Source organism: Sus scrofa, unplaced genomic scaffold (assembly GCF_000003025.6).
Source record: "Sus scrofa isolate TJ Tabasco breed Duroc unplaced genomic scaffold, Sscrofa11.1 Contig858, whole genome shotgun sequence".
In the NCBI taxonomy this organism is placed as follows: domain Eukaryota; kingdom Metazoa; phylum Chordata; class Mammalia; order Artiodactyla; family Suidae; genus Sus; species Sus scrofa.
The window spans coordinates 24,267-43,249 of record NW_018085331.1 but is presented as its reverse complement, the minus strand read 5'-3'; the positions used below and the strand labels follow the sequence as shown (position 1 = coordinate 43,249).

At 46.9% G+C, this 18,983-nt stretch overlaps 1 protein-coding gene across 1 annotated transcript in view; it reads left to right on the top strand.

Annotated features, from left to right (window-relative positions):
- Nucleotides 1–406: 406 nt before the first annotated feature.
- The window catches only part of LOC110259119 (stabilin-2-like), a 40,412-nt gene continuing 21,835 nt past the window's right edge, over nucleotides 407–18,983 (top strand). The window contains exons 1-8 of the mRNA XM_021082428.1: nucleotides 407–515; nucleotides 5,434–5,559; nucleotides 6,448–6,644; nucleotides 8,645–8,778; nucleotides 14,028–14,161; nucleotides 15,654–15,736; nucleotides 17,076–17,231; nucleotides 18,644–18,787. Coding sequence (XP_020938087.1) covers nucleotides 8,702–8,778; nucleotides 14,028–14,161; nucleotides 15,654–15,736; nucleotides 17,076–17,231; nucleotides 18,644–18,787 — 594 coding nt within the window. The 5' untranslated portion in view covers nucleotides 407–515; nucleotides 5,434–5,559; nucleotides 6,448–6,644; nucleotides 8,645–8,701. The remainder of the gene's footprint in view (nucleotides 516–5,433; nucleotides 5,560–6,447; nucleotides 6,645–8,644; nucleotides 8,779–14,027; nucleotides 14,162–15,653; nucleotides 15,737–17,075; nucleotides 17,232–18,643; nucleotides 18,788–18,983) is intronic.

The following is an 18,983-nucleotide window of genomic DNA, read 5'->3' as shown; positions in this document are numbered from 1 at the left end:
ATCTCAGCTGCAGCTCTGATTCGACCCCTAGCCCACGAACTTCCATATGCCATAGGTGAAGCTGTAAAAAGGAAAAAAGGCATTGGTTAAGTCTCTTGTTGAGGTATCCAAAGATGAAGCAGCTAGTTTGAAAGCATGGGAAGGAACTCCAAGGCACGTGATAGGCCAGGTATGCTTTATATATGTTATCTTACTTAATTCTATGGAAATCCCATGAGGTGGGCATCATTATCCACATATAGATAAACTAATTAGAGGAAGAGAAGCACAGATTCAAACCAGGGTCTAGGGCTTCAGACCCATGGTTTCCCCACTTTGTCATGCAGAATCCCAGTAAACACTGTTGAAAACAGCAGCCTTGCAGAATCTTTGGAAGAAGTCTAGATTAGGTCATGAAAGTCCCCGCTTTCTGTCTGCAGCTTGCCCCTGTGTGCATGGAGTGTGCAACAGTGGAATACATGGCGACGGGACCTGTGAGTGCTTCTCTGGGTACACCGGCCCCAACTGTGACAAGCGTAAGTACCGCTAGTTTCCTTAATGGCACCCAGACCAAATGGGCACAGACGTAGGCATTTCAATTGTGTTTTCCTGTACAGAGGCTCTACATGGGTGATGTGCCATCAGATATTTTGCTGACAGTTATGAAAAAATTTAAAAGAGATGGGAAAGGAGGGGAAGAGGGGAAATGGGGGAAGGGAGGGCAGAAGAGCAAGCAGAGAAGATTGGAAGTGGCAGGTTTGGAAACAAGACAGTAACATGGCTTTAGCTATGTTTTAGGAAGGCCAAACTGGTGGCACCGTCAGGCTAGGAAAAAGAGAAAACCATTGTTGAGGCCATTGCCATGAGTTAGTCACCTAGTAAGGGGACAAGGCATGTTCTCAATTTCAAATCTCAGAAGCAGAACACATTAACAGGAAGCAGGCTTGCCAAGGTTCACAAAATCATAAATGGTCGAGTCTCCTTCCCCAGGCTCTCCTGTCACTGCCCAAAGGACTCAAGAGCAAAAGACCTTTTTAATAAGACAAGAGACCTGCCCAGAAGCCACTGACCTGATGGAGAACATGGATGGAATTGTCTCCAAATAAAAAAATAACTGTTGAGTCAAAATATAACCAATAAGCTGAGACAAAAATATTTGCAGTCCACATGGCAGAAATGTTTTTATAGTAATATAAAGTCCAAGATGGAGTTCCCATCATGGCACAGTGGTTAACGAATCTGACTAGGAACCATGAGGTTGCGGGCTTGATCCCTGCCCTTGCTCAGTGGGTTAAGGATCTGGCGTTGCCGTGAGCTGTGGTGTAGGTTGCAGACTCGGCTCGGATCCCATGTTGCTGTGGCTGGGGTGTAGGCCAGCGGCTACCGCTCCGATTCGACCCCTAGCCTGGGAACCTCCATATGCCATCGGAAGCGGCCCTAGAAAAGGCAAAAAGACAAAATAAAGTCCACGAGCCCACTTTTTAAATTGGCCAAGAAGCGGCTAATTCTCAGGACAAGAAATGAAAACTGACCAACAAGCCTAGAAAAGGTGCTTAGCCCCACAAGGAATTACAGAAATGCAAATTAAAACCATAATGAAGTGGTAGTTTGGAGTTTGGGAGATTTTGTTTTGTTTTGGTTCTGGCTTTTTGCCCACTTTGCACACAGATTGAAAAGATGGGTCATATCCACCTGTGAGGGTGAGAACAATTACAGTATTGTCAGTGGGAATACGAGTCATACAACCTCTGAGGGAAATGCATCTATTAAATTTCAAGGGGTGCTTCCAGTTTGCTGCTACAGCTCCATTCTAGGAACTTACCTGGAGGAAGGAAAGGGTGAGTAGGTAAGAAGATACGATCAAAGAAACTCATGCTTTTATTGTTTGTAAGAACAAAACAGGCTGGAAACAACCTGGAGGTCCAGCTGTAGGAAGTGGTTGAGTAAAGTGTGGTATATCCTATTCTAGTTAGAAGAGTGCCAGCTGTTGAAAGAAATCAACACAAAAAAATCAATGGCTCAACACTATGGTTCCAAAACTGCCCCAAGGCATCCCAAAGTAGCCCATCAGACTCTCAGACCTGCTATGGGACATTTAAAATTTTTGAGGTGAACAGTAATACGTCTTAGGATGTCAGATGAAATGCTAACCCGAGTTCATAATTTCAACATTAGGTGGCACTATGTTTTTTCCATGATATCATATCTTTACAAAGCTGCACTCCCAGTGGATGCTGTGATAAAAAAGCAAGTACCATGAAAAAATAATTTTGACAGGAAGGAGGTTGGTAATTTCCAAGACGATTCCAAGTTTTCAGAAGTTATACGGTCTCTAACACACTCACCTGGCCCATTAATAAGTAAATGTGGTTGTTTAAGAATGTAATGAAAACATTCATCTTTCTTCTAACCACATAACTTTTTCAAATGGCTATCAAGTTATCATGACATAGTTCCTGAGTCATTTGGTTCTAGCAGCTTAATCAATGGACCTGGTAGATACACCTTTTATACTGGGGCACCATAAAAAAATATTGAAACACTGAGGGCACCGTTAACCTAAGAATTTGGGGAACCCTGGGCTTAACAGAGGTGTATTTCTTACTTATGTAACAGCCCAGGGTGGGTGTTCCTGGTTGATAACAGCTGCCAACCACACGATGGTCAGGGATCCACAACTTTCTTTTTTTTTTTGCTCTTTTCTAGGGCCGCACCTGTGGCATATGGAGATTCCCAGGCTAGGGGTCTAATCGAAGCTGAGCTGCCGGCCTACACCGTAGCCACGGCAGCGCTCGATCTGAGCCGCATCTGTGACCTACACCCCAGCTCACAGCAACACCAGATCCTTAACCCACTGAGCAAGGCCAGGGATCGAACCCGCAACCTCATGGTTCCTAGTCGGATTAGTTAACCACTGCGCCATGATGGGAACTCCAGGGATCCACAACTTTCCATTGTGTGCCTCTGCCATTCTGTAGCACCCAGAGCACTCTGCTGTGAGCCATGGGAGGAAGAGCAGATGGAGAAGCACCTGCTGATAAGGTCCAGAACGATGCATAGAACTTTCACACAATAGTCCATCGCAAACAAGTCATATGACCCCCACCTGGATGCAAAGAGGGGTTGAAAATATAATCCTGAAAGGGCAACCCCCTCTCAGCAGAAGTTCTACTTTATGGATGAGGTGGAGGGGTATTCTCTCTGAATTTTGGATTCAACTAGCCACTGTTGGGATTCAAGCACGCACATCACATTTGTGCCTGTTTTGACACAACATTTTGTTCCAACATCTTTTCAAGAATGTCTGTATAGCAGACTGCCTTGCAAGAGATAAGACCTCTCTGGGGAGCAAGTGCAGACATGCGTACTGCCTCTGCCAGTTATCAGTTGTTTGCCTCTCAGCTCCAGAGTCACCCTTTATTGCCTGCTCTGTGAATGTGGCCGTGGCCTTTGGAATATTTCTCATTTGCCAGCCAGCAAGGTGTGAAACTGTACCAATAGAGGGTGCTAAAGGGACAATGAAGGAGGAAGGATTTTCTTTTATTTCTATTTTCGTTCACTTGCCAGGCTCCCAAAGAACACAGTTTTCCCCACTGCTCAGCCCTGCACAGTTTCTCCAGCACTAGGTTCCTGCAGGGCTCAGCACCCTCCAGGGTTTGGCCACTGTATGCCTCGTGTCTGGTGCTGAGCTCAGGAAGCGTAATCAGGAGCCCCGGACAGGGCAGGCCTGTGTCCCAGTTCAGGGGAGGCATGCTGTTCTGACCCCCTCTCTTCAGCCCCAGACACACTACGGGTCCAGCAGGACTGGCCAGCTGGAGACCTCCCCACCTTCATGCCAAATAGCTGGCCCCTGAGACCACCCCTGCCCTAGTCTCACACACAATCATACCACGCTTCAGAGAGGGTGCGTTTCTTAGCTCCTGTTTCCAGCTACACCGTAGCCACGGCAGCGCTCGATCTGAGCCGCATCTGTGACCTACACCCCAGCAGTGGCAAGCAGTCCCAGGCACCACGTGAGTCCTGGGGCTTGGAACCTCCCTGTGGATGACCTTCCCTGGAGCCCTGGAGGGGTGATGTCCAGCACGTCTCACCATCAGACACAGCAGCGATTTCTCTGCCGTAGAGCCACCAAGGCCTTGTCCTTTCTGGTGACATCTGCATCTCAGCTCTGGAGAGAGGAGAACTTACTCTTATCTTAACCCATGGTGTAGTTTCTCTCTTTTTTTTTTTCTTCTTTTCCTTTTTTCTTTAGAATTCTTTTTGAACGCTCAAGAGCCAATTCCCTGTTATTCCAATCTGTTCATGATTCTTTATAGTAAAACTTTCCCTGTTCAAATAATTATGTGGTTTCTGTCTCTTGCCTGGGACCTAATACATTGCCTATTATTTAAAAAGGAAAAAAGGGGGGAAACGTAGGTTCCCTAAGCTCAGGGCTCCTCTCCTGAAACGAAATCCACTGCCTCTTCAGGGCTCAGTCTGACCCTCTTGCATCGCCCTGAGGGACTTGGGGCTTGGAAGGACTGGTACAGAAATGCTCCACTCCAGCCACTGCTCTTGATGTGAATAACAAACTGTCCTTTATCTCTGACCCAGGCATCTCCTTTCTTCTTGCAGCATCCATGAAACCGTATCAGCCCACCTAGCTAGCTTTGCAAGTTAGCTAATTACGTCAGACTCTATAGTTTTTTAACAGCCATGTATGCCCCATCTGTATTGTAAAATACTATGCAGTTACTACAGATTAAAGTAATCCTTAAATACCTCCATAATATCAGGTTAAGATCAAATTCCTAAATATTTTTAAGAGGATTCCATTTCGGAGTTCCCGTCGTGGCGCAGTGGTTAACGAATCCGACCAGGAACCATGAGGTTGCGGGTTTGATCCCTGCCCTTCTCAGTGGGTTAACAATCCGACATTGCTGTGAGCTGTGGTGTAGGTCGCAGATGTGGCTCGGATCCTCTGTTGCTGTGGCTCTGGCGTAGGCTTGTAGCTATAGCTCCGATAATATCCCTAGCCTGGGAACCTCCATATGCCGTGGAAGCAGTCTAAGAAATGTCAAAAAAGACAAAAAAAAAAAAAAAAAAAGAGGATTCCATTTCACTTTTTAAAAAAACGTATACATAAGTGTATTATATTCATTGTTGGATTTCTCTTATGGAGCAGTGGGTTAGGGACCCAGCGTCACAGCTATGGCATGGGTTTGATCCCTGGCCCAGGAACTTCCGCGTGTGGTGGGAGTAGCTGAAAATAAAAATGTAAAATATTGTTGACATTTGTCATTTTGGGAGTGGGATGGGAGAATAACACAGCTAATTTTTGCTGTACACATTGTGTTTTTCGAATTGTTACAGTGAATCTGTGTTACTTTTGTAAAAGGGAAAATTTGCACTTGGTGAGTTTTTTGGAACTGAAAGTTCTGCTAATGCAATTATCTCAACAATCTTCCTTTATAGCCATCCCTGCATGTGCAGCCCTGTTTTGCCCAGAAAACTCCAGATGCTCACCTTCCAGCAAAGATGAAACGACACTAGAATGCAAATGCCTCCCCAATTACAAAAGCGATGGCAAATCCTGCGAGCGTGAGTAGAACTTCGATCCTGCTGGTTTACTCATTGGGATGTTTAGATTTCTCAGCAGCCCAACTCACAACCTCCTTAATGTTAATACAGCGGCCACTTCCATTCCTCTCTCTTTAGTTGAAATATATTAAAAGTTCTAAGCAAAATGCTCGTTATGTGGTAGCTCTGCAATAAATGGCAGTTCCTCTTGTTATCAAAGCCCATGCAGAGGTTTTTACACGTTTTTGTTTTCTATCACCTGAGCGAATGCTAAGATGGAACATGCTTTTCCCCTCTCTCCCTCTCTCCCCCTCTCCTTCTCTCCCCCTCTCCCCGCTCCCTTTCTCCATTCCTCCCTCCCTCGCTTCCTTTCATGCATTTTCACTTCGTCCCAGGTTGTATATTGGTTATGAACATGCTCTTGGGTCCAGACTGCCTAGGTTTAAATCGCAGGTCTGCCCGTTACTAACGGTGTGACGGTGGGCAAATTCTGTAACCTGCCCATGCCTCCGTTTTCCTTTCTATGCAATGGGGGTAATAATGATAACTACCCTAGAGGGTTTGAGGACGGAGCAAATACCTAGAACAGGGCCCAGGACCTGTGATGAGTTCTCTGAACCCTAGTGCTTTCTTTCATGCCATTTTATATTTAAATCCACACATAACACGACGTGATCATCTATCACCACAGTATTTGTAATTATGATTCCTGGCGGCTGTATATAAATTTGTTCAGGAAGTGGGAGTGATCAGGTAGGGTAAGAGAAAACGTCCCTTTCTCTCTCTCTCAAAACTCTTGAATCGCCTTTGCAGCGTGGACCAGCTGTGATCTGCAGTCCCTTCACAGTCCCGTGTTCCTTCTCCCTCCCTGTGTGTTAATCACCTTCATTTTTTTCATTGCTTCTCAAGCCATCAATCCGTGTTCACAAAACATCTGCCACCCTCACGCGTGGTGCACGTACCTGGGACCAAATCGGCACAGTTGCACATGCCAGGAAGGCTACCATGGGGACGGCCAAGTGTGCTTCCCAGTGGACCCCTGCCAGGTTAACTTTGGAAACTGCCCTACGGACTCTTCAGTGTGCAGATACGATGGGCCTGGGCAGGTGAGCTAATGATGTTGCAACTGATGAGCAGAGGTAGGACCACCCGCCTACAGTAAAACTGCCCTCCTAGTTCACCCTTTCAGTGCTCAAGTTGGGCTTCCTGTCCAGACACATTTCCTTGTACCTGGGCCTGACCTCGCTATGCCTGGTCTGTCCTCTGAACCCACCCTTCCCCAGCTGTCCAGTCAAAACCTAACCATCTCTTTTATCCCAGTCATTCTTTTGGATGATTGACAAAATATATACCCGCAGCTCAAATTAGATGAACAAATTAACCATGAATCAAGTCTTGGGGGGATACATAATTGACCTTCACCCACCATCCTCCATTCTCTCTGATGCCTTTTCAAGGTGAGTGAGGACACTTAGGACCAAAACTCCTCTGTTCCAAAGGGATGAGTGCTGATGAAAAGGCAGCATGGATAGATGAGTGGGGAGCAGTGAGCATATTCTGGAGTGAGATGTATGTGATCCTCTAAATCACATCCAGACCATGACTGGGAAAATTCATCCTGATCAGGCGGCATTCGCCTACAGAGTCCAGATAAAAGAGCCCTTTCCCATATCTCGTTCACCCAGCCAGGAGTTATGCCTGTTGCAGCCATAACTACATGTCAAGTGTCCAGTGGAGGAAATCCATCCATGCAAAAGCTATTGCTTGAGTTCTGTGGTGCAACAGGCTAAGGATCGGTGTTGTCACTGCACGAGCTCAGGTCAGTGCTGTGGCTCGGGTTCCATCCCTGGCCTGGGAATTTCCACATGCTGCAGGCCTGGCCAAATAAAACAAAAACTGAAACAAAACAGAAGGGCACCGCGGCCTGTGTAGAGGGAAGGCCTCAGTTCCTGACGAGTACATCAGGGTCCCTGCAGTCACATCACACCCCCATGGGGGTTCCCTGCAGGGGCACGACTTGATTTCGTCTCCAAGAAAAAGAATACGTCACAACGCTTCTGCTGCTGAGTTCTGGGGCAGGCTGGCGAGAAATTCAAAGGGTTGAATTCCCATCCTCTAAATGAGGTCCCTTATGGGACAAGTCATGGTACACTGTGAGCCAAAGTCCCAGGACCATGGGAGCGAGATTAAAAATAGACTTTATGCCTTAAAAAATGAGTCCCAAAGTATGTTCTCAAGTCTTGGAAACCCTCCTCTGTTCACACAGAAGCTGTACATTCCTTATTCGTATTGTTCCTCAGCCTTGGCGTGATTAACAGTGTGGACCTGAGAATTCTTTGCTGTGGGGAGTGTCCCACGTGGGGCAGAATGTTTAGGCATCCCTGGCCTCTTGTGGTGCTGCTCCCTCTCCCGTTGTGACAATCAGAAGTGTCTCCAGGCATTGCCCAGTGCCCCTTGGAGCAAGATTCCAATTAAAAACCATTATTTTAGGGAGTTCCCTTTGTGGCGCAGTGGAAATGAATCTGACTAGTATCCACAAGGATGTGGGTTCTATCCCTGGCCTCACTTAGTGGGTTAGGGATCCAGCATCACTGTGAGCTGTGGTGTAGGTCTCAGACACAGCTTGGATCTGGCATTGCCATGGCTTTGGTGTAGGCTGGCAGCTGTAGCTCCAATTCAACCCCTAGCCTGGGAACTTCCATATGCCACAGGCACGGCCCTAAAAGGCAAAAAAAACCCACAAACCAACCAAACAAGAAAAGCAAATCACTCTTCTAGAGAAATAATACTTCCCATGTGAACCTCCATCTCGCCGCACCCATAGATGATCTAAAAGCAAGAAGTGTGGTGCCAGGGAGGCCCGGGGGTAGCAAGCACGGAGAACTGCAAAGGTGAGCTACGAACGTGGTATGTGAGTTTCCAAGCAGATGCGCTGTAAATGTGATTTCCAATTCTAGCTATGCTGACAAATTATAATTTCAGCCCACACTTTAGACCTACCCCCCAGTCAGGTTTGATGGCAGAATGAGGGTATGGATTTAGGAAGAATGTCAGCCTATGTGACTAATGAGAACCTTCTTTGTTTTTCTCTCCCTGTCTCCTCAAGTCTCACTGCGAGTGTAGGGAGCACTACCACAACTTTGTACCTGGAGTGGGGTGTAGCATGACAGACGTCTGCGAATCCCACAACCCATGTCACAGGGACGCACGCTGCACCACCATCGCCCCGGGCCAGACCAAGTAAGTCTCCTCTGTTCTACCACCATCTTCCCAAGTGGCGAAAGCAGTGGCCCGTCGATGCAGAAAGTCCCTTGAAGGACAGGAAATGTGTCTTATTCAGCCCTGCATCCACTGCCGCCGCCACCTCCCACATGGCACGGTGCCAGGAGCATAGTAGGGACTCAAAACATCTTTGTACCATCAATGAAATCATTCAGCAATGGTTTCCTTGATAACGACCATTACAACACCCTGAAATCCTGAGCTGGCTGGAAAACATGGTACGAAGTGGTGAGAGCGCGGGGGAAGGAAACCACTGTCACTGGGATAACAAATGTCTGTTGTGATGACAGGAGTTTGACCTCTAATGTATACGCCTGCTTCCTCACCTGTGAAATACTGCTGGTTAGTGGAGCAAAACAAGAACCGGGGAAAGTAAATGCATACGAGTGATGTTTCCTGGACTCCCAATTTCAAAAGAAGGGGTTTACTGTGAGGAAGAGCACTTGCGTGAAAGTTCCCGGGGCAGAGGCAGCTTATGTGGCAGGAAGATGGCATTCAAAGTGTAAAGACCTGGACTTGAGGCTCCGTGCTGCTGCCTCGCCATCAGATTAGGTCCTTGGGAATGTGACTCAATCTCTCTGGCCTCAGTTTCTCCCTGTGTAAAATGAACACAGTGATGTTTACCTCATACTGTTGTTGTGAAGATTCACGAGAGAATGTTCTGGAAACCACAGCTGTGCTGTATTTTTATCAGTGGGTATGCTAAGGCTGGAACTCCCAGACAGAGGCTTCCATCTTAGTGTCACTTTCAGTTGTCATTGTCACGAGCATCTGCAAAGAACCCATTCTTCCACTGTGAGCCCAGAGCCGTAGTAGACAAGGAACCCCGCAGTTACTAGACAGTTTCTGGGCTTCCAGAGCCCCCCCACCCCCACCCCCGGCCCCATCATTCCTTTGACAGTTGGGTCTTGAATGTGTGGATTTGCCCAGGCAGGTTTTAGGATTATCCTGCTCTCTGTGCGCAAATGGGTAGATCTGTAGGCACTGTGGGTGAAGTGGAAACAGCTTGGGTGTCAGAACCCCTGGGTTTAAGTCCCACCTCTGCCACTTCCCTTCACCTCTGCCGTCTGCTCCCTCTGTCATAAGAGGGAGAGATTGTGCCTCCAGCCAGGTCTGTGATAAGAGTTAAGATCACATGCATCCATCTGAGCAGGACCTGGCACGCAGAAATCACTCCACATGTGTGCGTGCGCACGCCAATGCCTCACAGACAGACATACAGATGCACACGCACCCACACTGCTGGCCCACAGGCACATCCTCTCCTGAAACCCAGGTTCTGACGCCAACAACCAAGCAAGCCAGCTACACACTGTCCTCTAAGAAAGCTTGGGTAGGACGTGTCACAGACTTGCCTCTCTGTTTGAGAAGATAAAATAGAGAAATGAAACTAGAACCTGAGAATAATAGAAGTTGCATTAAAACGTGTGTGTAGAATGTCAGTGAACTAACAGTGGGTTTGGGAGTCTGTGTGTCCCTCACAAACCTCCTCTACCCACCCACTCCCCCCAAAAAACTGCCTTCGGCTGGGAAGAGGCCTAAAGTTAATGACTGGCAAGTGACGTTGATGAAATATGGGGCCATCAGTCATTTCATTTACCAGGATAGGGGTCGGTTTTGTTGGCACCTCCCCCATATGGCAAGCAGTCTGTGCAGATTATTCACAGTCATACCACATAAATCACAGAAGAGCACCCAGCAAAGAAGAATGGGTTCCAGTGTGGGCTTCCCTCCTTACCCCTGGGGTGACCTTGGACGAGTCACATAACTTTTCAGAACCACTCTTTCCTCACCTGACAGGTGGGGCTCTTTCCCCGAGGAGAGCTAACAAGTTAATGTCGGTAAGCCTACGGGATACTCCACTCTCATGAGGACTAAAAAGGGCCAACAGCTTCCTATCCGTTCAAACTGCGCCTTTTTCTTTTTACATAGTAGAGATGGGAAGTAAGAGATGATAAAAGAGAAAGGCATTTGTCTCTTGTTTGAGTCCGTTCAGCTGAGAAGACACATTGAGAAAGTGTGATTTCTATACAAGCGTTGTCATTTGAGTCCCGTATGTTCTAAGAGTCTCCAGGTTTCAGTGCTATTTCTTGCGCACCGGTGTAGTTGGAATGGAAATCACACTTTCTCAACATGTCTTCCCAGCTGAATTGACTCACCTAAGAGTCCTGTCCAAAGCAGCATGGATGGACTTTAAATAGAAATTAAAAATATTGTCTCATACATTCCTTTCAACACAGAGGCCATTAAAATACCCTTCTCCTGCCACCCTTGGGAAACACAACTCAAGCGCTTTACACAAAGCAAGTCATTGGCCTCACAACAACTCAAGGAACTTTCAGAGAGAAACATAAAAAATAACTTGTAAAAGCTACTTGTCTCGCTATTAACTTTAAATGAAACATGTAACTGAGAGCAAGAGTGATTTTCAGCAGTGACTACTGTATCACTGCAAGAGTTACCTGTGTCTTTCTTGGCCTCCTTAAATTCACCGTCTTGAAGCTCTACTTGCAGAGGAAGTCGATGTTTAAGAAGGAAACCATTGCTTGATCGTATCCAGTGAGCTCCTGTCCTGGTTAGATGTACCCTAGTGATGCCTCATAACATGGTTTCTCAGCCTTGGCCCTTTGGGGCTGGATAATTCTTTCTTGTAGGGCTGTCCTGTGCTTTGTAGGGTGTTCAGCAGTAGCCCTGACTTCCACCCACTAGATGACAGTAGCATCCTCACCCCTGTTGTGACATCTAGAAATGTCTCTGAACATTGCCACATGTCCCCTGTGGGGCAAAATTGCCCCTGGTTGAGAACAGCAGCTCTATAAAAGCCCCAAAGGCTCAGTCAGTAAATGGTTTCCCAACCATTTGTCTGGCTGGGCAACTCACAGCATCCTTAGATGTTCCTTTCTCGTGGAACATGTTCCATCTTTCCCAGGTAGAATTAGTCACTTCCTCCCCAAGCCCCATTGCGTCCTATTCAGTCTTCTATCACGGTGCTTCCTACGGAACCACTGTGTGTTTATAGACCCGTCCTGCTGTACCCCAGCTCCTCCTCGTTACTGCTGTCATTACCGGCACTGTCTCCATCACTGTCATCTGCCAAGTGCTGAGCTTTTTCTATGTGTCTGTCAATGTGTCATCTGTTTTTTATGCATTGGCTCTTCTATCAACAGCCTAATGGTGTTAGTAAACTCATTTCATAGGTGAGGAAACTGGGACTCAAAGACATTAAGTGATCGTATTGACTTGCCATAGATTGTTTTCACATTTGTCTCCAGCATGTGAGATGCTAAAAGAGCAAGGTATCTGTTTTTATCATCTGTTTAGCCCTCTTGCTTAGTACAGGTGTGAGAGTTAAGTAGGTACTTAGAAAATAATCAGTTCAACAATGAGGCACTGTCCCAGGTGCTGAGATACAATGAGAGATAAGGTGGGGTCCAGATTCTAGGAGAGCTTCCCAGCTAGCAGAGGGGACAACAGTTCCAGCAGTCATTTTGGTGGGGAAGGCTGTGGTGCATGTACCAACAGGATGCTGTTGAGTTGGGAGAGTCAGGTCAGGTACAGCTGCCTAGAGCAAGTCACACCAGAGCTAGGAGAGAGAGTGCCCTGGTGGACCTGAGGAGGGCATGGCAGTCTAGAAAAAAGCAAGTGGGTATTGCTGGGATTTGCGTGAAGGGCAGGAAGGAGACGGTAGGAGGAGCCCCTCTTTTGAAGCCCTGTGTGCATGCTGAGTGCTCATACTGTGTCCCTGAGCATGTTAGGCACACAGATGCCACTCAGAACAGACCTCTCAGGGCTTCTGTGAAAGACTGACATGAGGGGAGGAAAGCTAAGGGCAGGAAGGCCAGGTAGGGAGCCATTGCGGCAGTCCAGGCAAGGGGCAGTCACACTCTGAAGTGTTTGTTCAGCAAATTTGTTGCAAATGCATCTGTTTGCCATGGGGCTGATTTGGGAACACAGCTGGATTAGCAAGTGTGTAACTGTTCTTTGGAATCCTCCCCTAAACATGAGTCCTACCTGTGGCCCTCGTGGCCCGCACCGCCTCCCTGCATCTCTCTGCTCTGAGATGTTCTCCCCGTGTCTCCGGTTCAGGCCCTGGATTATCGCCAGGATCCTGGCGAATGTCACCTTCCTGAAAACCTTGCTAATTTCAGCCAGTGGTCAATCAATCTTGATTAGGCAGCAGTGGTTTGCTAGAGCCAGGGCTTGCAGATTCATAGGAGCCAGTGATTAAATTTTCAGGAATTTGCCGGCTGGTTGGTGTTCTGGTAGTTTGAGATTGGCCACAGTGGGAGTATGGACCACGGGCACTGGCTGATGCTACAAGTCAGGGCCGTTTTCCCCTTGGAGACCTGCTGCTGAGCATCTCCCGGCACCCCAGGACTGGTGCATCTTTCACTCTACTTCTCTTTTATGAACCTAAACTATGATATTAAATGCTGTGACTTTCATTGTTTATATGTTTTTCCTTTCAATTGCTACTTACTTGACAACTATTAATTAAATATCTACCACGGACCAAGCCCTGTGCTAGATCTTGGGGTTTGGAGAGTGGATAAATACACACATAGCCCTGGTCCTCACTCTTTTCTAGAATTACATCTTAAACAAATAACCATACAGGTTAGGTTCACATTACAACCAGGACTGGTGCTGCAGAAAAGAGCTACGTGGCCCACTAAGGCGACCTGATCTATCGAGAGAGTGGGGCGGGGATGGAAAAGTCAGGAAGGGTGTCCCTAAGGAAGGGACAGCCGAGCGGGGATCTCAGGAAGGAAGAGCAGAGGAGGAGTCTTCCTAGCAGATCCATGGCTCTGGGTGTGTACTTAAGGCCGGCCTCGGCAGCTTGTTCCGATGCAGTTCTGCAGTGGGGACCCAGACTCTACATTTTTTACTAAGTATTCCTAGTGCTTCTGATGTATGTGGGTGCTTGCTTATACTTTGAAAAAATACTGAGACAAAGAACACACAAAGATAACTAGTGTTATAGATACACACATAATTTATGAAATATCCATTTCTCGTGAGGCTGCTCTGAGTCAGCCAGTCCACTCTGAATGCTCCCTGCTGCTGGTGCCCCTCCTCTCCTAGCCTGGTCTCTGTCCCACACTGGGCACTGTCTTCCTCATCTGTGCAGTGAGGGTTTTGGACTGTGTGATCTCAACATCCAATGGCTTTGAGACCCTGAAAATGTGCTTTCACCCCCTTCGTAGATGCACTTGCCGGAAAGGTTATATAGGCGACGGCTCAAGGTGTTATGGAAACATCATGGAGCGACTCAGAGAATTAAACACTGAACCCGGAGGAAAATGGCAGGGAAGGCTGACCTCCTTCATCTCGCTCCTGGGTATGCAGCCACGGGGGCCCATTCCATAGGGCGAGCAGCCCTCTTATGCAAGAGGACATCTACAAGACACTTGATCACCCAGCAAGGGGTGGGCAGGACAGGCAAGCCTTGTCTCTTGGGCTCAGCCCTTCTGGGAGGAGAAGGACAGGCAGGTGTTCCAAGGTGATGGGAGTTAGCGCCAAAGAGATCTGGCAGCGCAACCCCTGAAGACAAGTTCCCGGGGTCACCGCTGATGGGCAGCTGCTGACGTGCGGATGGAGACCACCTCTTTCCCTTGGCCATGGGTCCTCCTCCAGATGTGAGACAGATGTGAGAAGCAGTATCCATGCTTCTCAGTGGAGGTACCATTTGAATTTGACGTGTAGTCTTGATAGTGTACGACTGTCTTACACATCACCGGGTATTTCTCATCCTTGGCCCCCCCAACCTCTAATAGTCTAGTGACAAACATTCTCCAGGCAAGGTGACATTGTGAAACACTCTCCTGCATTTCCAAATGCCCTCTAGAGGTCATTACCCCACATTCTCACCACGAATGAAATGTAGTTGATCACGGCATTAATTTTCAATAAAACACAAATTTTGCCAATCACCAGAATATAAAGCACAGACCTGAGCAATCAACAGAATCCTTAAAATATCAGAATTTGGAAATTTAACTAGTCACCAAGAATGATTTCCCAGAAAGAGCACAGACAGAGAAGGAAGGGTTCTGCATGGGTCAGCGCTGTGTTCTACACAAATACCCGCTTCTTTGCGAGACCCCCGCAGGGAGTCAGGCTTGACCCGCGTGCCCGGGGCTTTCCCGCCTTCCTCCACGCACCCTCTGGATCTCAGCGAGCAGACAAGGAGGATAGTGTCCTTTGCAGACTGGCCCCTCAAACATTTCTCTGGACAAAATCCAGGCACCCTTTCACCTGCCTGGTTTATGAGGTGCTGGGACACACTGCCTCCTGTGTGAGAGCACAGAGCTCATCCTGCTGTCCCAGCCTCCCCAGGGGCATGGAAATAGGACCAGCTGCAGAATTTATAGGGCCCAAAGTGAAATGGCCCGGATTCATTGTTCAAAAAGCACTGAGCATTTCACAAGGCATTAAACCAAGCATGAGGCTCTTCCTAGCCCGTCCTGGAGGGAACAAGGGCTGTGTCGCTGAGATGACAGCAGCCCAGGAAGTTGGGCACAGGAGTGGGGGTTGGCCTGCTGGGGTTGTCTGAAGATTTTTGTCACATGATCCTCCCTCAACCTCTCATCTCAGGGTGTCTTCGAGCCAAGACTGTGGCTGCAGGGAAAATCACGCAGTGGTGAGGAACCTCTGGGGGCCTCATGGTCTTAGACAGCGTCCTGGTTCGCTGGGGTCTGTGTAGGACCTATTAGAACAGAGAAGCTTGGGGGTCAGGGTGTCTAAGGGGACCACAAGGGCCATGGCCTAATCCTGCTCACGTGCCACTGACTCATTGGGTGTTTTTTATTTTGCATATTTCAACTCCCAAGACAAAGCCTATGCCTGGCCACTGAGTAATCTGGGACCGTTTACTCTGCTGTTGCCAACAGACAAGGGACTGAAAGGATTCAATGTAAGTACTTGGAGGAACCTTGTTTATTTTGTAAATAGGGGCTAATGAAAAAAAAAAAAAAACTTGGAGACAGTACCCTCTTTATTTAAAGTGGGAAACCCCTCTTAAACCTACTGATGATAAGGATGGCAATTTTTTAATAAACTGCTTTTAGTAAAATGTAACATCCTTAAGGATAGGATACACACTGTAAATGCACAACTCAACGAACTGTCACAAAGTCCACGTCTTTGTGTATCTAGCAAGACTGTTTCCAGCTCCCTGCAAGACTCCCCCAACCCATGCCCCCTTCTGCCGTTATCCTTCAAGGTACTAAGGGGTTGCAGCTGTAGTCAGGTGATAAATAAGACTTAGGCAAACTGCTCACTGCCCAGGGCAAGAGTCAGACTCACTCACATGCCAGCTAGGTGTTCGTTTCTTTAAAATCATCATCAAGGGGTAAGAGGGACAGGGGAAACTAGAATTGTGGTCTTCAGTGTGAGCAGCTGTGGTCTCAGATGATGTCAGCCAGTGGGAAGGAAATTCACGGTGTCCGATGGCAGCATCCCATCACTATGGCATCAGCAGAACTGTTAGATTTGCTTTAAAGTAGATAATGGGCATATTGATTGTTTGAAATCAGTTTCTCTTAATCCAGGATATTTGGCAATGGTAATTCTTACTGCATTAAATTAACACCCAGTGCCAGACTCTCTCACCCTAATACACCACCACCGTTCATGTGTCAGAGACAAACCTGTCAATCTTCAAAGGTGACTCACGTCTCACCTGTCGGGAAGGAGAAGGAATAAATATTGACGGTGTCTGAGCTAGACGCTTTGCACGTGGTCTCTTCTTTAAGATATAGATTGCATTTGCACAGAGCTAAGAAATCTCTGTGGATTGATTGTTGATAATGTAATATCAACGAAATGTTAATTTGGTCCGGTAGATTTCACAAATCGTTATTTTGCTATTCAAAAGCACCATCAGTCCAGTCTACCGGCTCTTCTCAAACAACTTGTGTCTCATTCCCATCAGCTTCCTGGGCCAATGATGATGGATTCCTCGGCGCCAGCCACCTACCTTGTTCTCCCTGCCCCATCAATTTCTGTGTTAGAGCATCTCCTGTGGTTTGAGAGCATACTGAGTGTCACCTCCCATATTCCATACTTCTGCTCCCTTTTAGGCCTGGCACAGGACAGTTGCACTCCAGGAAAGTCATCTGTATCTGAAAGAATCCAAAGTCAAATTAGGGCGCACTAGCTTTGATGCTGAACAAGTCATAGCGTGAATCACAAACCTCATTTTCTCCTTCAAAATAAATGAGAGCTGAAAGGAATTGGCTTTCTGTTTTCAGGTAAAAGAACTTTTGAAGGATAACGAAGCTGCTCGGTACTTTGTGAAACTGCACATAATTGCTGGACAGATGAACACTGAGCAAATGACTACCTTGCAAATGAAGACGTTCTATACCTTGACCGGAAAGTCGGGGGAAATCTTTAATGGTGATAAGGTAAGGGTCTCTCCGATTTCAAAACTGTCCACTGAGCAATGACCACAGCTGGCTCTTGGTGTCTGGGGGTCATGAAAGATTATGAGGACGTTCTCTCCGGGTTCCTTGTTTGTCAGAGCCCTTCCCTATGTAGGAAAAGAACGAGAGCCACACCGGACATGGTCAGGTGGGAGGGCAGTGGGCTGGCCCAGAAAGGAGAGTGTAAAGTGACTTTGCTCTAAAGTGGTTTTCAAGGCAACCATCACTCAGCTGCCAGCAGGAGGGAGAAACTTTACAGTAAACTTGTTTCCTGGAAGCATCAGCACAAAGCCAGATCAGCACTCCTCTGACAAGCGGAAACGGACTGTTTGCTCTAGATTGCCAGGTTTCACCCGTCCTCTCCAGCTCAACAGTCCATTGCTCCTAATGCCATTAATTCTGTTTTGTTTTTAGAATAAGGCTATCTTCCTCTTCTTTCACAAATAACTTTTGTGACTTTACTGAGAAGGGCACATGGTCCATTTACAGAGAGTCAGAGGGGCAGTTAGGACCTATACTGCTGCATTTCACCAAATCACAGTAATTGTTAGATTAATGAGCTCTTCCTGCATGTAAGGTACTGAGGTAAATGTGTATTTATGTTATATGTAACATTAATAATTAATGTAACATTTTAAATTAGAATAAAAGGGCAAGTTTACCATATTATAAAATGTTATAATAAATGTGTTAAATGCTCACAACAACCCTATGAAGTTTCTTCCAGTGGGAAAACTGAGAGGTCCCACAGTAAGGGCCAGAGCCAGGATTCAAAAGCAGGTCTGCCTGACCCCAAAGCCTGTATACCCTTAGCCGGTGTGTTGTACCGTGTGTATGAGGATGGGTGGATAGATGGACAGACAGAGGAAGATGTGGCTTCCTTTCTCACAAGGACACGCACTCATTCACTTATCTATTCATTCAGTAATTTTGTGCGTGTGCCTTTTCTGTACAAAACGCTACATTAGATGATGAGTTCACAGTAAACTGAATAGTTTTGGGGCTTTTTCCAGCTTGCTGTCCATTAGGGAAGACTTATAAGGCCTTCTTCCCACTTAGCAATCACTGACAGTCAGTAGTGATTTTGTTATTTCGTTGGATCTTCATGTTCTGGGAACTCCACTAAGCAAATACCATCCATCCCCATTTTAGGTTGAGTGACTTAGGCAAGGTCACACTGCCAATAAATGGCAGAACCAAAGTATTCACACCTCTAATCCAGTGCTCACTTTTTCAAAGATACGTTTTTTGTTTTCTTTTTTACTTTTTAATTTATGTTTTAGAGCAATTTTAGGTGACAGCGAAATTGAATGGAAAGTACAGCATTCCCATATACACTCTGTCCCCATCAAGGACACATGTTAATTTAGTTTTATTTTTTCTTGGTGTTTTAGGACAATCAAGTAAAGCTTAAACTCTGTGGGGGCAAAAAGAAAGTAAATATTATACAGGGGAACATAATTGCTTCCAACGGGCTCCTGCACATCCTTGACAGAGCCATGGACAAGGTGGCACCCACATTTGAGAGCAACAATGAGGTGAGATAGTTCAGGTAAAAATGATGTCAACTCACATCCCTCTTATTTTGTTCCCTGGAGAGTCATGCCCAAGAAGAAAATCCCAGCCCTATGTGCTTGTCCTTCACTTGTCCCAGGACCTCAATCATGAGGAAAACAAAATTCCATTTTCAGTAGCAATCTGGGCACCTGTGCAGAGAGAAAGAAAGGCATGCAG